This window comes from Orcinus orca, chromosome 5, assembly GCF_937001465.1.
Source record: "Orcinus orca chromosome 5, mOrcOrc1.1, whole genome shotgun sequence".
Taxonomy (NCBI): Eukaryota; Metazoa; Chordata; class Mammalia; order Artiodactyla; family Delphinidae; genus Orcinus; species Orcinus orca.
In genome coordinates this window covers 133,411,864-133,431,666 of record NC_064563.1, presented here as the reverse complement: position 1 = coordinate 133,431,666, position 19,803 = coordinate 133,411,864, and the positions used below count along the sequence as shown (strand labels likewise).

General features: G+C 35.9%; 1 protein-coding gene across 3 annotated transcripts in view; it reads left to right on the top strand.

Annotated features, from left to right (window-relative positions):
* LTN1 (listerin E3 ubiquitin protein ligase 1) overlaps positions 1 to 18,142 on the top strand; it is a 71,577-nt gene extending 53,435 nt beyond the window's left edge. For all 3 annotated transcript variants that reach the window (XM_033418146.2, XM_033418145.2, XM_004264490.4), the window contains one exon: positions 453 to 18,142. In XM_033418146.2, coding sequence (XP_033274037.2) covers positions 453 to 515 — 63 coding nt within the window. In that variant the 3' untranslated portion in view covers positions 516 to 18,142. The remainder of the gene's footprint in view (positions 1 to 452) is intronic.
* The last annotated feature ends 1,661 nt before the right edge of the window (positions 18,143 to 19,803 follow it).

Sequence of the window (19,803 nt, the reverse complement as noted above, 5' to 3'; positions counted from 1 at the left end):
TAATTAGTAATTTACTGAGACTGGTGGCATCAAAGCCCTTTAATAAGTGGATGTTTCTAAAATAGCTCTCGGCACTCAAAAAATAGATGGTCTTGTAAGATCTACACCGTAAAGGAGACTGAAAATATTGGAACTGAGAGCCATCTGGCATCAGAGCTTTTTGCTCTTTTTAAACAGCGTATTGGAAAGAAAGCCACCCTATGTTCAGTTCCTTCACAGGAGGTCTTCCTCACACATCTTCGTGGTTGTGTGCATGAGCCTAGGTGGAAAGCGTCACAGTGTGGCCTTTGGAAGGAATACTGAGTTGTGTTGATTTTGGGGATGAGCGGAGGGGAGCAAACATATCAGTATTCTCCCTTGTCTAACTTTATCATTTGAAGGTAACTTTAGATGTGTATGTAAAATGGCAATTTTAAAAGTTTTTAACATTTAAATACACTTTTCTTTTTCAGTACAAATGGTTTACGTCTAGCAACAAATCCACTTGTCCGCTCTGTCGTGAGACCTTTTTCTGAGATTTTTTTCTTTTCCCCATTGGAATTGATCCCTGAAGTAAATCAAGCAAAGGCAGTGGATTTGGATTCATCTTGAAGTGTTGATGTGAGAAGGCCAGTGAGCATTCTTTCAAATAGGACCTTCTCTGGAAAATTATTTTGGTTAATGTAATGATCCTAAAATCAGGTTTACTTACCTTTAGATTGCTTTGTAAATGTTCGGAAACCTTTTCTTTTACATAAGAATATTACATACTGGAGAGAAAATATTTATATTAATAGTTTAATCTCTTTGTACATTTAAAAATAAACAGGGAAAAACCCTAAATTACAGAACTGGAATTTGTGAAAGCGTTCTACAACTGTATTATACTGATAAACCCATTCAGTTTGTTGATCTATGTTCTAGAACAGTCTGAGTGAGGTAAATGAATTGAGAGGGTTGATTTACATTTACAGATATTTTAAGACTTATTTATTAGTTATGACAACAAAATTAATTAGTATTCTGATATTTATAGATTATTTTAATGATAAAATGACATTAAGCTATTAATATAGCTTATCTTAAGCTATTTAAAGCATGCTCTGAAATCCTATATAAAAGAGTATAAACTGAACTTTAAGGTGCCTCCATTTGTAAAGGGTTATGAAATTCAGAAAATTAAATTCACAACACGGACCTTTTACTGTAGAAGAAGAATTTCCTTGTACTAGTGAAATTTGAATTGCAGACTTGTCAGTGAATTTATTACTCAGTTGGAATGAGTCTCCAGAGGGTGAGAATTTGAGAGAAACAGGAGTTAGATTATTTTATTCGTGAAGCAGAGTGGTAGTTATTCCTCTATCAAGAGCAAAGAAATAAATGAGTTATTTCTGAAACTTAAGTGGTGGAAAAAACAAAAAATATAAAAATGTAGTAGGAGCCTTTTCAATTTTGTAAGCAAATTTTGCTATTCTTACGGGTCAAAGTTACACTAAATTAGAGAGTTGCGGGGAGGTGATTTTTTCTAGCCTTCCAAAGTACAAGTTAAGAATTTTAATACCAAGTAAAATTCAGTTTAACAGGCTGAAATGGGGTAGGTGAAAACCTGCCTTTTGCCACAGCACTATTGCCCTTAAAAATCGTGCCCAAAATATAAAAGTGTGGAAGTTTGGAACTTGGAATAATTTTATTGCAGTCTTCCATCACATGGGAAATATTAGCATCTTTAATAGCAAGGTTACTTGAAGAATCAGCTAATCATCTCTGTTGCAAATGTTTAATTGGCAAAAAGCAACTCATGTTAAATAAAATTACTGCTTACCATCAACTGGGTAAAATGGTTATTATTGAAATAGTATGAATGTGGTCAGAGTATCGTAGTGGAGAGTGAAGTATTACGTGTGAGTTAAAGATCTCGAGTTGTATTTGTAGACGCAGTGTCCGGCCCAGTTTTGTCTGTCTCCTAAATTTTTCTCTGTAGTATTTATTATCTTATAGTCTTGAGGCTCAAGGAGTCAGTAAGTGAAGTACAGATAGCAAAATGCTACTACCTCTTCTTAACCCCTTTCTTAAAATATTCTCTCTTTTTCTGTGTCTCTCTCTGACATGGTAAACCCAAAGGATTGTGTTACTCCTCTGTGAAAATTACACACTTTTCCTTTAAAAATTGTTTTATAATAAGACTTTGTTTATAACTTTTCCAGGATTGGTGCATCTTGATTTCTGACCCAAACCCCAAGTAGAAAAGAAAAGGGAATAATGGAGCATTGTTTTTCCACATTATTATTTAGGGCATCAGGTTCTTGGTGAAACACTATAATTAAGTGGGATACCTACTCTTCATACTTAGGACTCTTAGCACATTTCTTTGAGACTTGTAAATATAAATGTAAAGCTTGTTATTGTTTATATGCTAAAGAAAAAGCTTTCCAAAATAAGACTGAAATTCAGAATATCACATTAATTAAAGTTTATTTATATATCTTTGTTAACTTGAGAGCATCCCTTAAAATTCTAGCATAAGGACATTTTAAAATTGCATGAGATTCAAAGCTCATTAGGAAAATTATTAATTTAAAACCCTAATGTAAATTGCAAATTTTAGAATTTATTTTTAACTCATATTTATCACATGCTGTAATGTATGTACATAAGTTCTGTGGCTTAAAATAATTAATATTATTACTTGACAAGTTTTTGTGGTGTGAATACTTAATGTTATTATTTGACTGTTATACCATATGTGCCCATTAAAATTCTTTTTAATTGCAAAATACTTCAAATATACATAATAATAATATAAATGCCCTTGTACTCTTCATAAACTATTTTGCCATATATGCTTCTGATTTTTAAAGAAATAAAATGTTACTCTTTTGTACTCTTCCCTGAGGCCATCTCCTCCTTCCCTCCATAGAGCTAACCCACTATTCTGAAGTTGGTGTGACTCCTTTCTACTTAAGATTTTATACTTTACCATGTGTTTACATCCATAAATAATATATAGCAGCTTTTTAAAAGTTTATGATAGCCTATCACAAGTCCTCTTTTGTAATTTGCTTTCTCATTCAACATAACTGCTGTTTAGTATCATTATATCAGTTTGCTTACCATTTCCCTCACTAATGGTCATGTCAATTGTTACTGTCTGCCATTTTGAACCGTGCTGCAAGTGTACATTCTTGATAATATTTTCTCATGCAAATGAAATGTGCTAGATATTCTGGACGTATGCACCCACATGGAATTTCAGGTGGTAGATACTCTATGATTTTAGATGTATGCTCTGTGACTTTAGATGTTGCCAAGTTGCTCTCCAAAGTGGTGTGCAAGTTTGCACTCCCAGTGGTAGTGTAAGAGAATTCTGGTTTTCCTAAGTCATCACTAAAACAGTCTCACCACTTTTGAAGTTTTCCAGTCAGAGCTGTGAGATAGTGGCTGTTTGTTTTAGTTTATATTTCCCTGGCTACCATGAATCTTAGCTTTATTCCATATATTTATTGGTCATTATTTTGTGAATATATTATCTATGTGCCTATTTTTCTCATGGATTTTATATATTATTATTTTGATCCTAATGCTGTATCTCTTAACAGGGATTCTTCAAGTAGGTGGCTTGACTTTAACATGGTCTGTAGCTGTCTTTAATTAAACAGAATTTTTCAGTTAAATTGATCATTCTTTTCCTTTATGCTTGAGCCTTTTCTGTGTTAGGTTTAAAAAATTGGTTCCTTCCCTGAGGCTTAAAAAAATTCTTTTATACATATTTTGTTCTAAAAGTTATGAATTTCAAAATATACCGAATTCACCTGAAACTAAATTTTGTGACTGTTGTAAGGTAGAAGTCCTGCCCCATATTGATAGCCAGTTTTCATAATATTATTTGTTAAATAGTCCACCCATTGCCCATTGACTCTGTAGTGCCTCCTCTCTTATATTACCGAATCTTGTATGTGTATTGGTTTCTGGCCTCTGTATTCTATTCCATTAGTCTATTTATCTGTGTTAATTCTACACAATTTTTTTTTTCTTTAAAAAACTGCTTTATAATTAATCTTGAAGAGTAGGCGAGTAGTCTTTTACTCTTGCTCTCCTTTAAGACTTTTCTTGGATAGTCATATCCTCTGCATCCAAGAACTCCCTTTCTCTCTGCTTGTTTCCTATCATGGCCAATTTGTCCTTACTACAATGAGTTGTCTTATGGAAGAATTTGGCAGGTGTCCATCCTAGGTTTTATCTGGTGGAACTTAGGAGGCTCTTTGGGCTTTGCCAGATTTTATACTTTAGGTTTTAAAGTCCAGTTATTCTGTTTGCTTGTTTGGTTTTCAAAAGTAGAGGCCAAAATTTTGTGTATTTATGGTGGAATCCTTGAACCTCTCCATGAATTTTTCTTTCTGTTTTGTAAAAGTTCCTTGCAAAAAGGACTTTGGACTGAGCAGAGTGTTTGGCATGTGGGTCAGCTATTTCCAATTAAAGTCTTTTTTTTTTTAATCTGTGGTTTTCTTTTTAAGGACAGCAACTTCTTTGTGTAGCACCAAGGCATCAAATAATTTGTATATTTGTTGTCCAGATTTTATAGGGGTACCTGAGGAGGTTAAGAAACTTCAGTTTCCATGGCATTCCAAATTGATGTGCTATTTCAAAAAAGTGGCTACAGTATATCGATTTACTCTTTTATTTTTAGTAATGTGATGTACCCTATAGAAGACCATAAGTTGGACCACTTGAGCCTATCTGGTTAAGTCCTGGATACTATTATATAGCCAGATAACATTCATTCTTTAAGATAAGACCCATTAACAATCGACATCTGTAGGAACTTAGTAGTGGAGTATTCAAAATTTCTGTTCTGGGCACGGACTTCTTGAACTGCAGAATCATAATCGTGGGAATCTCTTTTATCAGCTAAAGTTAAGAGAGTTTCTGGATTTGAGAAGGCATACAGTTCTGGTGTACAGTTGATAAAATGAGAAGGAGAGGGCTTCCCTGGTGGCGCAGTGGTTGAGAGTCCGCCTGCCGATGCGGGAGACACGAGTTCGTGCCCTGGTCCGGGAAGATCCCACATGCCGCGGAGCGGCTGGGCCCGTGAGCCATGGCCGCGCTGAGCCAGCGCGTCCAGAGCCTGTGCTCCGCAACGGGAGAGGCCACAACAAGTGAGAGGCCAGCGTACCGCAAAAAAAAAAAAAAAAAAAAAAAAAAGAGAAAGTGAAAATATACATTATATAGTATCATCAGATTTACTTTTGCATATTGATCTTTTACCCTGCAACCTTGCTGAATTTGTTTACTAGTTCTAATAGTGTGTGTGTATTCCTTAGAATTTTCTATATATAAGATCTTGTCATTGGCCGTAGAGACAGTTTTATTTCTTTTCCATTCTGGATGCCTTATTAGGCATCTGGCTAGAAACTCCAGTGTTGAATAGAAGTAGTGAGAGCAGATATCTTTTTTTTGTTCCTGATCTTAGGGGGTAAGCTTTCAGTCTTTCAGCATTGTGATGTTAGCTGTTATTGATAAAGTCAGATTTAAAGGTGAACTAAATACAAATTCTGAAGATACTTCAACTAATTACTGTAGGCTGCAGTTTCTCAGTGCAAGAGAAAGTAAGCTATTGTATCAAAGGATAGGCTGTAACAGGCAACAAATTTTTGATGTATGTGATGCTGTTGAAAAACGATTAAAGCAGAGTTTCTCAACCTCACTACTGTTGGCATTTTGAGCTGCAAAATTCTTTGTTTTGGGGACTGTCCTGTGCATTGTAGGATGTTTAGCAGCATCCCTGGCCTCTGTTTACTAGATGCCAGTGCAGTATCCCAGTTATGAGAACCAAATATGTCCAAACATTGCTAAATGTCACCTAGGTGATAAAATTGTCCCCAGTTGGCAACACTTACCTTAGAGCATGGACTAATCAGGCACCATTCAATAGAAATATAGTGTGAGCCACATATGGTATTTTAAGTTTTGCTAGTAGCCAAAAATGTAAGAATAGGTGAAATTTTAATAACACAATTTGTTTAACTTGGTATCCAAAATACTATTTCAACATATAATCAACTAAAAAGTTTAGATATTTTACATTCTTTTTTCATATTAAGTTTTTGAAATCCAGTGTACTTTAAATTTATAGCATTTCAATTTAGATAGGAAATTTTCATCAGAAATACTTTATCTGTATTTAGATGTCAGGAAATTTACTGTTAAAAAAGTAAATTCGTATACCCAAGTTTTTCCCAAACACACTTAACAGTTTTCCAATAACTGGATCTATTTTGAAATTTTAGTTAATAAAAATTAAATAAAAATTTGAAATTTAGTTCCTTAGTCACACTTACCACATTTCAAGTGATCATTAGCCACATGTGGCTAGTGGCTATTGTATTGGACAGTGCAGGCCTAAACTTACATGTACATAAAAAAAGAAAGGTTCTTGATAATCTAAGAAGAATCACTCTGGACTCAAACTCAGCTACAAATACTTTTACCTATGTCTTGAGAGCCTTTTGCCCGTAAAATTCTGGGATCATAGCTTATCCTTTGGTTAATTTTTGAATCACACATAATGTAGTCATATGTCAAAATCAGCTATACTTTGGTCACATGTAGCATTTTCCAGAATTTTAAAAAATAATTCTGCAGTAAATTTTAACTGGCAGTTCCATTTATTAAATGGTTGTACCATGAGGAAAGTACTATATTCTGATAATGGTCCTGAAATAATAGTTATAGATTATTGGACATTTCCATTATTTGAGTGGTTTTAGTACTCTGATGGGTCTGATGTACTATGGTAATAGAATTATTAGTAGGTAAAGTTAGTAGTAGGTAAGTTACCCATATCAGTATATTGTTGTCCATCTGTATTTATAGATCTTCCTCCTTAGGGGTCTAGAAGAAGGTCGGGGAATTGTTAAGTGCTAGTGTTTACTGGAGTAACATTACTAGAGAGGTTTTGGATAGTTGTCCTGTTTCTTAGCCATGACTGAACATTAATTCTTTTCCTAGCCCTTCTGCTTATGGTATTCCTAGCCACAGCTGCCCATTTCTCATAGAACAGAGAACATTTTGGTCTTATTTTTGTTTTGATTATCAGTTGCTTTATCTTGAAGGTCAGAAGTTTGTTTTCATTTCTAGATTTTTGAAATGTTTAACGACACGTTAGAGATCATCTAAATTGGCATTTCTGAGCAAACGCATGCCCTGGGCAGTGAAAGCCCTGCGTCCTAACCACTGGACTGCCAGGGAATTTCTTTTTCAGACAGAAAAATTCAAGAAATGACCTTGAAAGGGTAAGCAAACAGGAAATGCACTACTAAGGCCATCTCAGATGCCTTTCCCTTAGGAAAAGTCTTAACAACTCAACGGCAACAACAAAAATTCAAAACTATGAACAAATAGGCTTGTCCTTTTTTTTTTTTTTTTTTGAAAATGAAAAAAAAGAAAAAAGGACAAGCCTGTCTGTCTTTACATTAGCTCTTGAGGATACTCCAGAATATTGTTTGAAATTTTTTCTGGGTTTGTTTTGGAGTCTGCTACTTATTCATCTTTTTTGTTTGTTCATAGTTTTGAATTTTTGTTGTTGCTGTTGAGTTGTTAAGACTTTTCCTAAGGGAAGGGCATCTGAAATGACCTTGGTAGTGCATTTCCTGTTTGCTTACCCTTTCAAGGTTATTTCTTGAATTATGAAGAGCTGAGTTATTTAAACCATCACCTAATTTTTTGTGTTTTTTGGTTGTCATTGTTTTTGCTGCTTTTAAGCTTTTTACCCTCATCTGAGGGGCTGACAATTAAGTGAACTGGTTGGTACAAACCTGGTAGTCCAGGACAATAAATATCAAACAAAATTCTGGGGCTTCCCTGGTGGCGCAGTGGTTGAGAATCTGCCTGCCAATGCAGGGGACACGGGTTCGAGCCCTGGTCTGGGAAGATCCCACATGCCGCGGAGCAACTAGGCCCGTGAGCCACAACTACTGAGCCTGCGCGTCTGGAGCCTGTGCTCCGCAAGAAGAGAGCCCGCGATAGTGAGAGGCCCGCGCACCGCAATGAAGAGTGGCCCCCGCTTGCTGCAACTAGAGAAAGCCCTCGCACAGAAACGAAGACCCAACACAGCCAAAAATAAATTAATTAAAAAAAAAATACGGGAGTACATGTATTTAAAAAAAAAATTCTGAATTCTGCATAAATTTGTCTTCCTAAGGGTAAGAAAATTCTTGATTAAAGCTCTCAACTTGACTCTAGATCAAGGTTCAAATATCAGTTTGTTTAGATCTGCATTCTGGTCTAATAGTTTTGAAGGAATATATATAATGTAAATGATCTGTGTTAAGAAAACCTTTGAGGAAAGGATTACTTGTTTGGGATGTAAAAGAAGGTGCAGAAGGATAGAAGGGGTTTTAGTGGATGGTAAAGCTACAGCTGGGTAGAGAGAAAGGTGCAAGCAGGATGGGTTTAGAAGGTTTGAATGGGAACAAACTGGTATTTCTTTCACAGAGGCTTTCTAAGAGTCATTGTTTCATTTTGAGGCCACAGCATACCAATCAAAAGTTGACTGTTGAATGCTTTAGGCTTTTTTCCCCCTAATTTCTCTAGAGCTCCTTTGAAATGTATTAATTTTGATATATCAGAAGTTCCCTATAATGGCTATTGTAATTCTAAGACATTTTTAGCAAAAAAATTTGCCTTTATCAAGTTAAGCACAAGAGTTAGGATTATAGTGAAAATTGTGCCAGGAGGAGGTTGTGTCTTTGACACAGACAAATCAGTGACAAACAAGAAAAAGGAGCTATGTTCGTCGAGTGTGTTTGTTAATGATAGATGAGGTTCTTCAAGGAAGCAGAGGATAGGAAGGAGCCAAGTGATCAGTGACCCCAACAACTGATCCTGAAATATGGACTAAACAAAGTGAACTTCTTTCACAAATTGCCAGGTCTTGGGGAGAACTCTTAAGAGGATCTCACAGGGGACCCAAAGCAAAGTTTGACCCATCATTTTAACAGCCAGTTTTCATCAGTCTAATGAATCACTAGTCTTTAAGGCCAACTTGTGTTGATTTGGAGACTTAGTTTATGCCTCCCTCTGTTCCCTATGAAGTACTTCCTTATATGTTCAACAGACACAAGACAGTAAGGGACAAAATAAGAAAACACATAAGACAAGAATTTGTATAAATAGATGAACAGGAAAGTGAAAGCAAACCAAGCAGTGGGTCTGATTATCATAAAGACAGAACTAAGTGTACTAAGTAACCTTATATGAAGATCTATTTGTTTAGAACTCTTAGATAAAATAAATTCAGCAATTAGAGCTCAGTGAACCCTAGTCAAAGTTCAGATTGTTTTTGAGAAACTCACCTGGCAACAGATGTGAGGACTATTGGAGTTTGGGACTCAAGAGGCCGCTGATCTTTCCTGTTGGTCCAGGGGTCCACTGGGATACTGCCAAGTGAGGTATTATAAATAATCTTGATGTGAGAATTGTCCAAGGAAGAGATCAAGATTACTACTTGATATCTGAAACAAAGCCTATATTACTTAAGAAAGGGAGAGTTATGCTGGTTTGGCCCGTCATTTTGAGTAAATCCAATTGCTAATTTTACATAAGGTTTTTGACTCGGGTATTGTTCTGGTGTTGTGTTGGTTACAGAGGTGGAGTGGGTTGATGTCACTCTTACAGTCATGGTTATTCTGGCCAGCTGGCTTTCAGAAGATTCAGTGATAAGTTTATTGTTGACTGGTTGACCTTCAAAAGTGTGAGACTGTCTCTGAATGATTGGCTTGCAGAGGCAAGGTTGCTGAATCAAGTTATTGTTGATTACATAGATTTTGAATTGGTTCTAATTTACTTGTTACTGGCTGTAGAACAGTCAGTCTGTTATCAAGACTGGAGAGAGAGGCTTTTTTATTCTTCACAGGTTTGTTGGTTGTATAGTTTTTTTTTAATTAAGTGAAATCCACATAACATAAAATTAACCACTTTATTTTAGTGTTTTAAAGTTTAGTTTTAATTTTTGGCTGCGCCATGCGGCTTGTGGGATCTTAGTGTCCCAACCAGGGTTTGAACCCAGCCCCTCAGCAGTGAGAGCGTGGAGTTCTAACTACTGGACTGCCAGGGAATTCCCAAAATTAACCATTTTTAAGTGGACAGTGGGAATTCCCTGGCAGTCCAGTGGTTAGGATGCAGCGCTTTCAGTGCTGTGGGCCTGGGTTTGATCCCTGGTCAGGGAACTAAGATCCTGCAGGCCTTGGGGCATGGCCAAAAAATAAAAAAATAAAGTGGACAGTTTAGTAGCATTCAGTACATTAAACAGTTACTTCCCAACCTCCCACCCTACCCCTAGTAACCACCAACCTGCTTTCTGTCTCTATGGATTTACCTTTTCTGGACATTTCATACAAATGGAATTGTATAACATGTGACCTGTTATGCCTGTCTTCTTTCACTTAGCATGTTTTTGAGGTTCCTCCACATTGTAGCATGTATCAGTACTTCATTCCTTTTTTATGGCTGAAAAACATTCCATAGCATGTATATACCACAATTGGCTTGTTATTCTTTTGTTGATAGACGTTTGGGTTGTTTTCACTTTTTCACTATTGTGAATAGTACTTCTTTGGACGTTCGTGTACAATTATTTTTATGAGTACTTGTCTTCAATTATTTTGGGTGTATACATAGAAGTAGAATTGCCGGTGATTCTGTGTTTAACTTTCTAAGGAAACACCAAACTGTTTTCCACAGCAGTTGCCACGTTTTACATTCCCACTCAGCCAGGTATGAGGGTTCCAGTTTCTTTACAGTCTCCCACACTTGTTATTTTGCATTTTTAAAAATTATATATAGCCATCCTAGTGGATATGTAATATTATTTCATTGTGGGTTTTTTTTGCGGTATGCGGGACTCTCACTGTTGTGGCCTCTCCCGTTGCGGAGCACAGGCTCCGGACGCGGAGGCTCAGCGGCCATGGCTCATGGGCCCAGCCATTCCGCGGCATGTGGGATCTTCCCGGACCGGGGCACGAACCCGTGTCCCCTGCATCGGCCGGTGGGCTCTCAACCACTGTGCCACCAGGGAATCCCTCATTGTGGTTTTGATTTGAATTTCCCTAATGACTAATGATGTTGAGCATCTATCTATTCATATACTTGTTGATTGTATATCTTCTTTGGAGAAATATCTATTCAAATCCTTTCCTCATTTTTAAATCAGGGTAAAGTTTTGTTTTTGTTGGTATTGAGTTGTTAAGACTTTTTAATATATTCTGGATACGAGACCAAGATCTAGCTTAGAAGGATGTTAATATTCTTTAATTTTGGGAGAAGTCCTTGAGAATTCAGTATTGATCAGGTTTGGCTCTGAGTGACAAAAAATTCAAAGTAAATGTGGTTTACACAAGAAAGAAATTGATCTCTTTTGTAAATGAAGTCTAGACATAAGCAGTTTGGGGACCTAGGTTTCTTATGTATGTATATGGACCTTGGCTTCTTATGTCTATATATGGACCTAGGTTTCTTATGTATGAATATAGACCTAGGATTCTTACGTTGTTGCTCCACTATTCTCAATATGTGACTCCATTTCATGGTCCACGGTGACTGCTCAAGCACCAGCCATTTTGGGTACTTTACACTCAGCACAAAGGAAGAAAGATGAAGAGGAGCATGCTCACTTGCCTTAGGGACTGTCCTCATAAGTCGCACACAACACTTTTATTTATTTCTCGTTGGAAAGAATTTGTTCTTATGTTCACCACTAGCTGCAAGAGAAGCTGGAAAATATAATCTTTATTCCAAGCAGCCACATATCCAGCTAAAAATCAAGAGTTCTATTGTTGAGGAAGATGGGGAGAACAGATATGGGAGGACAACTAACAGTGTCTCTTGCAGCTCCTCTGGTATTTGTGTAAGTACTGTTGTTGCATATGCCATTAAAATGTACAATCTTGGGCTTCCCTGGTGGCACAGTGGTTGAGAGTCCGCCTGCCGATGCAGGGGACACGGGTTCATGACCTGGTCCGCGAAGGTCCCACATGCCGTGGAGCAGCTGGGCCCGTGAGCCATGGCCGCTGAGCCTGCGCGTCCGGAGACTGTGCTCCGCAACGGGGGAGGCCACAACGGTGAGGGGCCCGTGTACCACAAAAAAATAAATAAATAAAGTACAATCTTTTCTATCCAATTTAAGTCTTTGTTTTTTAATTGTAATATTTAGCTCATTTACATAATACAGTTGTGGATATATTTTATAATTAGTTTTCTGGTTGTCTCGTCTCTTGTTCCTTTGTCTCTCTTTTTCTGCCTTTTGGTTTAATGAATACTTATTTTCATTGCCTCCTATTGTCCTATTTTACATTATAAATAAAATCCATATTAGCTTATTATTTAAGGTCATCCTAGAGATTATAACGTTCATACCTGACTTAACAACATCTCATATATTAATACCTTTACCACTTCCTGGACAATTCAAGGACCTTTATATAACTTCAGTACTATTGTTTTCTGTACTGCTATTTTCAAGTATTTTATTTTTCTTTATGTATTAAAACTAATAACGAGAATTCCCTGGTGGTCCAGTGGTTAGGACTTGGCACTTTCACTGCCATGGCCCAGGTTTGATCCCTGGTTGGGAGACTAAGATCCTGCAAACTGTATGGCACAGCCAAAAAACAAAACATAAGATGTTATTGTTTTTTAAGTCTGTATATTAATTTATATGTGTGATCATTACTATTTGTATTGCTTTTCACTCTTTTCTGCATCTTTGGCAGTTCTTTTCTTTCATCACCTTGACAGTATCATTCATTGGTCTTTTGGAGTTCCATTGTTTCTGTTGCAAAAAATCTGTAAGTGCTATTATTCGTTTTAAAGAAATGTCACCCTTGCCCCACCCTACCCCCAGCTGCTTTTAAGATTTTTCTCTTTGTTTTGTTTATGGTGTCAGATCTTTTCTGCTAGGAGTTGCAAAGGTACTTGAATCTGCAATTTGATTTTTTTAGTCATTTTGGGACAATTCTTAGGCATGAATTCTTCAAATATCATGTTTGCTCTATTCTTCTTTCCACTCCTACTTAATTAGGACTTTCACAATGAACCATATGTGTCTTAGATTCTCTTCTGTTTTGTTGTTGTTTTATTCTTTTTCTTTTCATGTTCAGCCTGGATTTTTTTCTATTGACCTATCTTCTAATTCACCAGTCTTCTCTTCAGCTGTGTCTAATCTGCTGTTTAACTCATCTACTGAGTTCTTAATTTCAGTTGCATTATTTTTCAATTCTATAATATCTATTTAATTCTTTTATTGATTTGAACACTGCTAAAATTCTTCATCCTGTGTCTTTTCTTGAACATATTACAGTTACTTAGAAGTTATTTGGAAGCCCATGTTTGATAATTCTTAATGCCAGTTTCTCTTTTTCTCTTGATTTTCAATCATTTGTTGTTGCCTCCTGGTATGGTAGGTAATTCTTGCCTGAATGCCTGACATTGTACATGAAAAATTATTGAGATGGTGATATTAACTCTTGATGATGTTATCTTCTTTCACAAAGGATTTACTTTTTTGCTTCTAGCAGGCAGTTTGTATAAGAACAGATCAGTGTAAGAATTAGCTGGTTCAAAGCTGATCTTTGGCCCCCTTTTTTTTTTTTAATTTTATGTTTTCTTTGGCTGCATTGGGTCTTCGTTGCTGCATGTGGGCTTTCTCTAGTTGCAGCGAGTGGGGCTATTCTTCCTTGCAGTGTGCGGGCTTCTCATTGCGGTGGCTTCTCGTTGCAGAGCATGGGCTCTAGGCACGTGGGCTTCAGTAGTTGCAGCATGCAGGCTCAGTAGTTGCGGTGCATGGGCTTCAGTAGTTGTGTGAGGGCTCAGTAGTTGTGGCTCGTGGGCTCTAGAGTACAGGCTTAGTAGTTGTGATGCATGGGCTTAGTTGCTCTGTGGCATGTGGGATCTTCCTGGGCCAGGGATCGAACCTGTGTCCCCTGTATTGGCAGGTGGATTCTCAACCACTGTGCCACCAGGGAAGTCCGATCTTCAGTCCTTTTGAGGGTTGGTATATTTACATTTCATCTAGCGCTCTTTTACCTTGGCTGATCCTGAACTCCAATTTTTATATCCCCACACCTCTAAGAATGCCTTAAACTCTACTTACCTTTTCAACCTCTGGGCTGCCACTTTCTGCTCAGCTTTTCCCACCTTTAGCTTTTCAGCCTTGGGCCCCTGCTTATGAATAGGCCGTTGCCTTAAGGGGAAAACAAATGCTAAATATCAGTCTCACTTCCATGCTTCCCTTCTGCACATGATCTGGATTCTTCAGGTCCTTACTGCCTTGGTGGCCCTGGTGTTTTCAAGCAGACCACAGAGATCTCCATCTTTATATCTGTATCTATAATTATATCTAATTTTTGGCTAGGGTAGTTGGCCTGATAAAAGTTAGTCTACTGTAGCCAAAAGCAGAAGTCCCCATAATCTGTTCCATGACAAAAACTCCTACTAGAGGAAAGCAGGTACCTAGATTATTCCTAGAATATCAATTCCATTCATTTTCTCCTCTCTCTTCTTTTAAAAACTTTATAGCCTTCATAGCAATACTCTATACATATGCAATATTTGGGTATCTCTGCTTGAGCACGCTCTGGAACCCTTTACCCCTCTATGTCATGTCTCAGTCTATGTAGAGCTTTTATATACTTTCACCAACTCATGCTTGGATGGAGAGAGGCTGTGATGTAGAAGCACTGGCAAAGCCAGCTGCAGATTACACTTTCCGTTTTTATTTGATCTCAAACTAGAATCCAATCTGTCTTGGTTCAGGAACTTTCACTGTGTGTTTTACTTTGCATTTAGCTTAGTCTTTTCGCCTGGTGTAGACTCTATATCGATTTTAGTTCACAAAAGTGACTCACCCTGAGAGGCTGTATATATTCAGTTTGTTGCCGGGAAGAACATAGATATGCCAAGTCAATCCTTGAGTTAAACCTTTTTTTTTCTTTTTTTCCTCCCAAATGCTCACCAGTGTGAAAAGGCTTCCTGAATGATGGGTGCCTTTCACTGTCCACCTCCTCCAACTCTCCTTCAGATAAATTTATCAGTATAACTTGGGACAATATGCAGAAGTGTCTGCATTTTAATTCATAAGCAGAGACCCTCATTGATACTACATTTACTCCTAAATCCGAGATACAGCAGTTACCCTAATTTTACCTAAAACAGAATTTAGCAAATAGAACACACCAAGACTTTTCAAGAGGTACTTGTTGTACATGGAGAATTTTAAATGAATCTATTTTCATTTTCTCAACTCCCATGTACTCTCCAAAAATCGATCTTCCTGTTAATATACCTGTCTCAGACTGATTCTCTTTCCTGCCGTCTCTTGGCATATTTGTCCTTCTGTTTAAGAATTAAGAAATAATTCTCACCCATCTATCTCTAATTTTACAGTGGCCAAGGTAGGGAAAACAAAAAACCCCTGGGAGCCTAGAGAGGTAATTTTAAATATGTTGAGAAAGATGTTTGTAAAGGCTAACAAATCCTTTTTTGCAACTCAGTGGTTTTCAGTTGCTTACTTTTGATAAAATAAAAGCCTAATAGAGGGACTTCCCTGGCGGTCCAGTGGTTAGGACTCCGCACTTCCACAGCTGGGAGCATGGGTTTGACCCCTGGTCGGGGAACTAAGATCCTGCGTGCCGCCTAATAGAGCTGTCAGTCAGTACATCATTAGAAATTATTTCATGTTTAGCATATTACTCAGAAAAATTTAATGAATGCAATGACATTGAGTAACAAAGACTGAGTTACTATAAAACTCCATTTTCATCTACTTTTTGACATGAAGAGTTTTCTCAGTGATTTTATTTATAAATAGGAAAAATAGGAATAGAATTTATGTCAACTGCTATCTTATTTTAGTTATATATTTATAAGTAATTATAGTAATATATAGTTATAAGTAATATATATATATATTTGTGGAACTATGAACTAAAAAATATAAAACTACAAACCAGTCTCAACTCTCTAATAAGAGATGAATTTCCAGTAAGATTTAAAATATTTTATGCTTAATTACCTATAAAATTTTTAATGTTTGTTTTTATTATTTGTGTTCTAATAGTTATTTAATAACAATCTAGAAAAATATTTTTAATACCTATAGCTTAGTCACAGGAAATCAATATTTAAATTTTTAAATTTATATTCATATTTTTACTATACAGCAGTATTATAGGGGGATAAAGAAAATATTTTAAGCACTCCAAATATACTATAATTCTGTAAGGGAAATGGAGTAAAAATACAGATCCAGTGAATGATGTTAAATGTCTGACTGTTGAAGAGTTTTCTTGTATTATTTTATTGATGATGGGAATCAAATTGCTATAGCATTTAGATTCTATTAGGTATATTTAAGAGAATGATGTAACAGTTTCTATTTTTAAAAATGCAAGTGTTTATAGTATGCCCCTGGAAATTATCTTATTTATACCTATTTAAACTTACGATGATAAACTTTAGTTATCAATTTTAAAATATGTGAAGTGGTACATACTTTCCCAAAATGTGTTTGGGAAATTCTGTTCTGGCAGATGGAAACAAAGGTTGGCAGCAGGTTCCCATACAAGTTAAACAGACCTACACAGACAGCTCTTTATTGATAGTTTTAGAGACATTTTAAAATGTTTCTTAATTTTAGATTTGGTGCTAGAGAGTTTGTCAGGAATAGCATGTCACACTATCTTCCAGGTGAGCCAGTCAAGTCATGGTGCTAGAAATGTTGAAGAAACTTCTGTACTGCTTGGGTCAGATCTTTCAAAGCCTACATTGCTAGGATTCTAGCCATTGCCTGAAAAAAGAGAGAAATCAAACAGAACTCTATGTAGTCAAAGCCTAATTCTTCCATAATAACAGAACAGACAGCTCTTACAAAGTGAAAAGTTCACATTTTCTTTTTTTTAAAAAATACATATTTATTAATTTATGTTAAATAACAATAGCAAATCTATCACCTGTTGATATAGATCTGGCATGTTTTTATGACAAATAATTATATTTTCCGAAATAAAATGTTTAGTGAGAGAGCAACATAGTTTTACAATTTTTGCAAATTTCTTTGATGTCTGACTTGTTAGAAGGCAGCTGGATTCTCATGTCTGCTTCTGCTTTCAATTGGCTGCCATCTGTTGTTTTGGTTGAAGTATATTTAAAAAAAAAACAAAATCAGCCCCACACAGATATGTAAAGGTTACATTTTCTATCAGCAAAAGAATATACATTTTGACATGTCTTACTAGAAGTGAGTTTTTAGTTGTCACAAGATTACAATTAAGTAGTTACATTTTTTGGAAAGCACTTTCCTTAATTTAACACCCTTTCATGCCTGTGTAACTCAAGGTTTGTCATAATCTGCTTGACAGTAGTTCTGAGAACAGTCCTATAGAATTTTACATCTTGTTTCCTCATCTTAAGTCCTGAATGGATGGTGAGTTTAAGCAAATACTTTTCTACATCTAATTAAATGACAAGGTTTTCTTTTTTCCTTCTCTTTATCCTTGTGGTGATTACCTAAATAAATTTTCTAACCTTGAACCATCCTTGCATTCTTAGTATAAACCCTACTTCGTCATGATCAATACTATTATTACTAATAATATATTTGTGGATTTTAAAGATATTTTTTCAAAGTCTGCTTCTTTGTTCACAAACCACCCTATGATCTTTATTGTACTGTATTTATATTCATAAGTGAGATTAACCTATAATTTTCTTTCTTATATTGTTTCTGTTTGGTTTTGGTATCAATGATATACTAGTATATCAATGAGATAATAGCTCATATTAAAAAAATGAGTTAGGGTTCTTGAGTGTTTGATAAAACTCACTTGTAAAGTCACCTGGGCCTGGTGCTTTTGTTTTGTGGAGTGGAGTGGGCAGATACTCAACTAACTTTCTTTAATGGTCATAGACTCTTTAAAATGTTCTATTTTTTCACAAGTTAGTAAGTTTTATTTTCTTAGGAAATTATTCATCTGTTTTTAAATGGATTGGTATAAAGTTATTCATGGTATTTTCTTATGATTTTTAGTATTTATACACTATTTGTATGATTTTTCATCCCTAATATTATTGATTTGTGCCTTATTTCTCTTTTTTCTTTTTTTTTTTTTTTTTTGCGGTATGCGGGCCTCTCACTGTTGTGGCCTCTCCCGTTGCAGAGCACAGGCTCCGGACGCGCAGGCTCCGGACACGCAGGCTCAGCGGCCATGGCTCACGGGCCCAGCCGCTCCGCGGCATGTGGGAGCCTCCCAGACCAGGGCACGAACCCGCGTCCCCTTCATCGGCAGGTGGACTCTCAACCACTGCGCCACCAGGGAAGCCCTCTCTTTTTTCTTGATCAACCTAACTAAAGATATATCTAGGTAATCTTTTCAGAGAACAGGTCTTTGTTTTGTTTAACCACTCAGATTCTTTTATGTTTCATTAATTTTTTTCTGTTATTTTGTTATACTTGTAATAGTTTATTCTTTTTGTAACTTCTTGAGTTATTCATTGATCTTCTGTAGTTTTTGTTTTCTAATAGATGTATTTGAGAGATATATTTCTCTCTTTATATTACTTGAACCCTTTTCCACAAGTATTGATATGTGGTACTTTTTCATTTCATAATTTTCAATATGACTGTTAATTTGACTCAGTTATCTAAAAGTGAGGGCTTAAAATTTTTTTGTTGTTTAAAAAATATACAAAACATTTTGGCCTTCATTTTTATTTTCACTTTTTGAAATAAATTTCTACGTATACTTCATTGTGGTTATTATTTCTACTTTGTTGTGGTTACTATTTTTCCCTTTGCATACTCTAATCCTTAGAAGTGAATCACTAAGACCAGCTCACACTCGAGGGGTTAAAAAGTAGACTCCACGTTTTGAAGGGAGGAGTGTCAAAGAATTTGTGGACATACTTTAAAATCCCCACAGTGGAGATAATGCACATACAGATTTTGGTGGAGCACAATGTTGTGCTAAAAACAGTGTTCTTTCTAATTTATCAAAGCTATGAAGCAGAAGTGAATTTGAAATTGGTTGCAGTGACTGTATTATTTATGATAACAACTAAAGTGTGATATACTGCCAAATAGCCCTGTAGTTAATTTACATACACATACACTTTACACTAACTGAACTATTAAACATTTAAGCTAATATTAAAACAAAAAAAAATTAATTTTAAAAATATGATATTTACCATACACTGTGGGAGCCATCCACCTACTTCAAAAATGTATAATTATTTTAAAGTGACTACTCATAGACAATTGTTTTATTACATGCTACTGCAAAAAGTGCATTTATATATCACTTACTCTGTGAAGCATGACTTTCCATTTAAATTAAGTGATTATTCTCAAGTAATTTCATTATTTTCTGTTCTCATTTTTATTTCACACATGAAAAGCAAAGCTATCATTGTTGATGTGTTTCATTAGCAGAACTTTGCAGTTAAATAATGTCAATATCATCAGATATGTCAAAAGAAATCAGTTAAGTCAATGCCAAAATTGGTCCAAAAATTTTAAAATTCAATTCAAGGAACTGAATAAACCTCTTGGATATTCATTCCGTTGAAGATACAACCAACATCTGACAACATTGTGCATGTTACAAATTAAGTTAAAAAGCTCCACATTGAATAGAAAGCTGTTTGACGGTTTTATTAGTTATTACTATGTAACAAATCACCCCAAACCTTAATTTAAAACAAACATTTATTTTCTAACACAATTTCTATGGGTCAGGAATTTGAGTCTGGCATAACTGGGTGGCTCTATTTTGG